The sequence below is a fragment of the Staurois parvus genome, unplaced genomic scaffold (assembly GCF_062004578.1).
Source record: "Staurois parvus isolate SC_StPar_1 unplaced genomic scaffold, SC_StPar_1.0 ptg001360l, whole genome shotgun sequence".
Lineage (NCBI taxonomy): Eukaryota > Metazoa > Chordata > Amphibia > Anura > Ranidae > Staurois > Staurois parvus.
Window position 1 is genome coordinate 86,316 of NW_028319156.1, and position 7,291 is coordinate 93,606.

The window sequence follows — 7,291 nt, forward strand, 5'->3', positions numbered from 1 at the left end:
TTTATAAACAATGTTACTTTGTATCTCTATCTGCCGTCTGATCAATATTTATAAACAATGTTACTTTGTATCTCTCCATCTCCCATCTGATCAATATTTATAAACAATGTTACTTTGTATCTATCTTCTCTCTCATCAATGTTTATAACTACTTTGTGTCTTTCTATCTCATGCCTAAACAATACATTGTCGGGTGGCTGTTTTTTGGCAGCAGCAGCTATTACAGCAAAAGCACTTAGAACACAACTAATGACAGTCATTTTGAAAGGTTTGAATTGCTGGCAGGCAAGTGCAAGGGGGGAGGGACAGTGGGGCAGGAGCATAGGGTGTGCTACACATACCTTGTGTACTTCTGGGCATGTGTAGCATACCCAGTGTCCACCACAGGTTAAATTGTTATTGAATACATTTCAGGTAGTCTTCTTTTCAGCCTTTCTCTATCCTGAAATGGCTCAGAACCCGGATCAGCAGGTTGCAAAGAATGAACCTCTATCTATTATTCGTCTATCCGTAGATTCGGCAACAAATGGAAGAACAGGTAGCACAGAAGTCCTCAGAATTAGAGCAGTATTTGAAGAGGGTGTGAGAGCTGGAACAAATGTATCATCGACTGCAGGAGGCGCTAGATGATGAGAAACAAGCGCGACTTGAAGAGGAGAGTGCGCGGCTCTTACAGGCCAGGTGAGGGCGCCAAATAAAACCAAAAGAGGACTGAAGTGTGTAAACCCTAAAGAGGAGCATCTCTCTCCTTTCCTCCTTTCTCCTGTGTTCTGCTTTATGTACTATTTAAAGCATTTTGTTATATTTCAATAACTGCAAAAAAAATACCCGCTGACCGTGCCATGCCAGAAATTCCCCAAATACCCCAAATACTTGTCCTGAAAATCTGACTGTTAGTGCAAGTCGTTGTGTTGGAAGTGCACTAAGATGGCCACAGTCACCTCAAGCATGATGGAAGGTGGTACAGTTACAAGACAAGAAGGTTAGAAGAGTTTTCAGGGAGTGGGAGATAGTCGGACTGATTGGGGTAGAGGGTTCCATAGGTTGGAAAGGGCTCGAGACGTCCTAGAAGTGAGTATGGAGGAGGAGGTGACAAGGGAGCTAGAGAACAGGAGGTCAGTTTGGGTGTCATTCTGAGATAGGGTTGGTGATCTATTTCAGAACATTGGACAGCAGTGGACAACCTTGTATGTTTTTGTTAGGATTTTGAATTGTATGTGTTGGGTGCAGTGCCCGGGGTCAGTAGGGGGCCCCATGAGATGCCCCTGGTACCTTTCATTGGCTTTTTCATAGGCTTTTTTGGGTGTGGGCAAGGACACAGGGGCCCCATGATCCCCTATTGCCCGGGGGCCCCATGAGTTGTCAGTCCGCCCCTGGTTGGGTGAGAAAATTTGTGGAGGAATTGGCAGAGAATTATCAGAGAGGGGTTAAGGAGACTGAAAAGGTAATGTGAGGAGTAGAGAGAGCAGAGATCATAGAGAAGGTATTGGAAGCAATTGGAGGTTACCAACTGACCATAGGAGGAGGTGTAGATCGAGAACAGAAGTGGTCTGAGGACAGAGCCTGGGGCACCCCTATGGGAAAAGGAGGAGAGGAGGAGGAGGTAGAGATGTAGGTTGTGAGTTGAGGAGTAGAGAGGTTTGGGTGTCGTCAGCCTAGAGATGTTATTGAAAGCTATGAAAAGTTATCAACTGACTAAGGGAGGAAATGCAGCTAGAGAAAAGAAGGTGGCCAAGGACAGAGCCTTGGGGACCCCTATGGGAAAAGGAAGAGGGGAGGGGGAGGTAGAGTTGTAGGTTGTGAGCCAAGGAGTAGAGAGATAGGTTTGGGTGCTGTCAGCATAGAGATGGTATTAGAAACTATGAACGGTTATCAACTGACCAAGGGAGGAAGTGTAGATAAAAAATAGAAGTAGTTTGAGGACAGAACCTGGGGGACCCCCTACAGAAAAAGGAAGAAGAGAGAAGGAGGTAGAGTTGTAGGTTGTGAGCTAAGAAGTAGAGAGATAGGTTTGGGTGTCATCAGCATAGAGATGTTATTGGAAGCTATGAAGGTTATAAAACTCACCAAGGGAGGAGATGTAGATAGAGAAAAGAAGGTGTCCAAGGACAGAGCCTTGGGGACACCTATGGGAAGAGGAGAGGAGGGGGTAGAGTTGTAGGTTGTGAGCTGAGGAGTAAAGCGATAGGTTTGTGTGTCGTCAGCATAGAGATGTTTTTGGAAGCTATGAAAGGTTATAAAACTGACCAAGGGAGGAGATATAGATAGAGAAAAGAAGGTGTCCAAGGACAGAACGTTGGAGACACCTATGGGAAGAGGAAGAGGAAAAGAGGAGGTAGAGTTGTAGGTTGTGAGCTGAGGAGTAAAGAGATATGTTTGGGTGTCTTCAGCATAGAGATGTTTTTGGAAGCTATGAAAGGCTATCAACTGACCAAAAGAGGAGGAGGTGTAGATAGAGAATAGAAGTTGTCCTAGGACAGAGCCTTAGAGGGCCCCCACAGAAAGAGGATCAGGACAAGAGAGAAGGGGATAAAGTAGTCGACACTGTAGGAGCACCTAAATAGGCAAGAGGAGAACCAGGAAAGGGCAGGGTTTCTGAGGTCAAAGTAGTGGAGCTTTTCGAGAAGAAGCAGGTGGCCAAATGCATCAAAGCTAGTAGAAAGGTCTTATAGCATGAGTAGGGCCTTTGGTTTACTTTAAAAATCTAAGCCTTGCAAGTGCACTAATATGGCTACAATCCCCTCAAACATAGTAGAAGGTAGTACTACAAAGAGTAAAGAGATAGTTTTGTTGTCTTCAGCATAAAGATGGTATTGGAAGCTATGACAGGCTATCTACTGACCAAAAGAAGAGGTGTAGTCAGCTGACCAAGGGAGGAGGATAGAAGGTGTCCGAGTACAAAGCCTTTGGGGACCTCCACAGAAGGACAATGAGGAAAAGATAAAGTTGTAGGTGACACCGAAGGAGAACTTAAATAGGCAGGATTAGAACCAGGAAAAACTGAGATTTTGAGGTCAAAGAAGTAGAATTTGTGAGGAGAAGCAGGTGGCCAACTGTATCAAAGCTTGCAGAAAGGTCAAATTATATGAGTATGGCCTTTGGTTTACTTTATGAATTTAGGCCTTCCAAGTACACGAATATGGCTACAATCACCTCAGGCATGATGGAAGGTATCACAAGACAAGAAGTTTAGATTTTCAGTGATCGCCTAAAAGTGTGGATATGGAGTAGAAGCGGTTCAAGGACAAAACCTGGGGAACCCCTACGGGAAGAGGAGAGGAGGAGGTAGAGTAGTAGGTTGTGAGCTGAGAAGTATTGAGATCGGATCGGGTGTCATCTGTATAGAGATTGCATTGGAAGCTATGGAAGGTTATCAACTGACCAAGGGAGGTGTAGTCAACTGACCAAGGGAGGAGGATAGAAGGTATCTGAGTACAGAGCCTTGGGGGACCTCCACAGAAGGAGGAGGAGGAGAGGAGGAAATAGTGTTGTAGGTTGTGAGCTGAGGAGTAAAGAAATAGGTTTGGGTGTCTTCAGCATAAAGATGGTATTGGAAGCTATGAAAGGCTCTCTTCTGACCAAAAGAGGTGTAGTCAACTAACCAAGGGAGAAGGATAGAAGGTATCTGAGTACAGAGCCTTTGAGGACCTCTACAGAGGGAGGATGAGGAGAGGATAAAGTTGTAGGTGACACTGAAGGAGCACCTAAATAGGCAGGAGGAGAACTGGGAAAGAGCAGAGATTTTGAGGTTTAAAGAAGTGGCTTTTTTGAGAAGGAGCAGGTGGCCAACTGTATCAAAGCTTGCAGAAAGATCTAATAGTATGAGTATGGCCTTTGGTTTACTTTACGAATTTAGGACTGCTTTAGTCTGAAATTTTAATGAATTCTGGCAACTTGGTATAAGAAAGCATCTGTAAATGTTTGGCCTGAATTCTTGTTATTCTTGAGGTCAAGAAAGAAGAGTTTTTTCGAGACAGTAGTTAGTATTGGAGGGCATGTGCATGTATGGGGTGAGAGACAAAGTTAGTATGGGGGGGCATGTGTATGTATAGGGCTGGGGTTAGGCCTACCTCTGGATGACAACCTGCAATTTGTGAACAGTTGGGCTAAACAGACCTGAGTATTTTCATGTCTTCGTTGACTATATACCTGTGTAATTTCCAGACTCCTGGAAGAGGAAGCAGCCAAGCGAGCCATGCTGGAGAAACTCCACCAGGAGCAGGAGCTTGCTATCAAGATGACGGAAGCTGAGAAGAAGGAACTGGAGACTATCCGGGAGATGAAGGAGATAGCGCTAGAGGAGGCTATGCAGCAGCTGGAACAGCTGGAGAAGGAGCGGATGGCAGCCCTGGAGCAATACCAGGTGACTGGGAGCGATCACCATCTTATACATTTATTATGTTTGGAATGTACAATGCCACTTTACAACTAAAATTCACATTTCTTTTATTCCATGACAGCAAATTAAAGATAATCTGGAAGTTGCGACGAGTAAGACAAGGAGCTGGAAGGACAAAGTGGCGCAACACGAAGGCCTAATCCGACTGATACAGCCAGGTATGGAATAACTGCTGTGCTACAATGTGGCGGGAAAAAGACATTTTCTTTTATTCAGTTATATAGAAAAATACGTCTCCATAGTATTTAGAGTCATGTTAGTTTCTTACACTTTATTGTCCCCAGACCAATCACACACTACTGTTATTATACATTTATATAGCTCTGACATATACCGCAGTGCTGTACAGAGATCACTGAGCCAGTCACATCAGTCTCTGTACCAGAGGAGCTGACACTCTAATATCCCTTCCCCCACAGTCACATCAGTCTCTGTACCAGAGGAGCTTACACTCTAATGCCCCCCCCCCCTAGTCACATCAGTCTCTGTACCAGAAGAGCTTACATTCTAATGTCCCCTCCCCCACAGTCACATCAGTCTCTGTACCAGAGGAGCTTACGCTCTAATGTCCCCTCCCCCACGGTCCCATCAGTCTCTGTACCAGAGGAACTTGCGCTCTAATGTCCCCTCCCCCCACAGTCACATCAGTCTCTGTACCAGAAGAGCTTACATTCTAATGTCCCCTCCCCCACAGTCCCATCAGTCTCTGTACCAGAGGAACTTACGCTCTAATGTCTCCTCCCCCACAGTCCCATTAGTCTCTGTACCAGAGGAGCTTACGCTCTAATGTCCCCTCCCCCGCAGTCCCATCAGTCTCTACACCAGAGGAGCTTACGCTCTAATGTCCCCTCCCCCGCAGCCACATCAGTCTCTGCACCAGAGGAGCTGACGCTCTAATGTCCCCTCCCCCACAGTCCCATCAATCTCTGTACCAGAGGAGCGTACATTCTAATGTCCCCTCCCCCACAGTCACATCAGTCTCTGTACAGAGGAGCTTACGCTCTTATGTCCCCTCCCCACAGTCACATCAGTCTCTGTACCAGAGGAGCTTACACTCTAATGTCCCCTCCCCCACAGTCACATCAGTCTCTGTACCAGAGGAGCTTACACTCTAATGTCCCCTCCCCCACAGTCACACACTATTATGATACATTTATATAGCTCTGACATATACCGCAGCACTGTACAGAGATCACTGAGCCATTTCATTTTCAGGGGTTATAATCTCTGAAATTCCAGATTTGAGAGCCCTGACCCGTTCTCATTCCATCTGGGAATATCTGGATTGCTGTTTATCTATATACATTGATGCATTCTTGAAATCCTGTCACCTTTTCAGGTTCTAAAAATCCCGTGTTCATCACAAACTGGGGACCGGCTTCTTTCACCCAAGGTGAACTTGAGGAGAGAGAGAAGAACTGGCAAGAAAAGAAGAACACCAGCACGGACTAGAGCGTCCGTCCAAACGTGGACCACCAGATAGGACCGCGGCCCCAAAATCAGCTTGCAACAGCGGGAGAGTTTGTGCGTGCGTTATTTGAAATATTTTTTTTTATATTGTATTCCCAAGTTGTGTCTACTTCAAAAAGGGAGATAACAAACACCGGTGAGCTACTAGAACTTCTAGACTTTTCAAAAACGAGAAAGAACTTCCAACAAAAACAAGAAGAACCTGCTGGATAAACATCTAACAACCCAAAAGGATGATCCTACGGATGGCGAGTCGTGTCTAGGACAGAACAGATGTCCATACTAAACCCTTTAACGATTATATGTCTTAGAATAGGCCGGGGAATCCGTATCATTTTTGGCGTTGCAATTTTGGGACATGTTCATACTTTCCTATGTTCATTTTTTCATTTGAAACTGGAACGTGAGATAGAAATATTTGTGAAATGAGTCTCATGTGACAATAGTAGAGGTATGTTGTTGGACCCATTCAGAGAGTTGGGTATGTCTCAACAACGGTTACATAAAAAGTAATTTGCAAAAATTAAACATTTGTAAAGTTTTGTTTCCTTTTTCTGTAAGTAGAGAGAATAAAACCCACCAATGGCTTGCGTGGTGTAGGCATCTCTGTCACATAAGCCACTGATGGGGTTTTTTCTCTCCTCTGACGAGTTCCATCCACCATCCTCTGCCATGCAGGCCACTGATGGTTTTTTCTTTCTATTTACAAGTGCCATTCACCATCCTCTGCCATCTGAGCCATCAATGGGGTTTTTTTTTCTACTTACAAGTTCCATTCACTATCCTCTGCCATGCGAGCCATCGATGGGTTTTTCTTTACACTTAGGAGTTCCTTATAGTATCCTCTGCCATGCAGGCCATTGATAGATTTTTTTTCTCTCCACTTACGAGGCCTATTCACCATCCTCTGCCATGCAAGCCATGGATGGGTTTTTTCTTTCTACTTACGAGTTCCATTTACCAAATTCTGCCATGCAAGTCATCCATGGGTTTTCTCTCCACTGACGAGTTCTATCCACCATCCTCTGCCATGCAAGCCATGGATGGGTTTTTTTCTTTCTATTTGAGTTCCATTCAGAATCCTCTGCCATGAACCCCAATGATGTGTTTTTTCTTTGTATTTACGAGTTTCATTCACCATCCTCTGCCATGCGAGCCATTGATAGTTTTTTTTTCTCTCCACATACGAGTTCCATTCACCATCCTCTGTCATCCAAGCAATTAATGGGTTTTTCCTTTCCACTTATGAGTCCCATTTACAGTCTCCTGCCATGTAAACCATCGATGGTTTTTTCTTTCCACTTACAAGTTCCTTTTACTATCCTTTGCCATGCGAGCCATTGATAGTTTTTTTTTTCCTCTCCATTTATGAGTTCCATTCACCATCCTCTGCCATGCAAGCCATCCATGGGTTTTTTTCTT

General features: G+C 44.8%; 1 protein-coding gene across 1 annotated transcript; it reads left to right on the plus strand.

Annotated features, from left to right (window-relative positions):
- Positions 1 to 533: 533 nt before the first annotated feature.
- Positions 534 to 6,397, plus strand: LOC149436398 (switch-associated protein 70-like). Its single transcript, XM_089661656.1, has 4 exons — positions 534 to 681; positions 4,165 to 4,363; positions 4,461 to 4,557; positions 5,739 to 6,397. The coding sequence occupies exons 1-4, from the start codon at positions 599 to 601 to the stop codon at positions 5,849 to 5,851; spliced, it is 492 nt and encodes a 163-aa protein (XP_089517782.1). The 5' UTR covers positions 534 to 598; the 3' UTR covers positions 5,852 to 6,397.
- Positions 6,398 to 7,291: the final 894 nt, after the last annotated feature.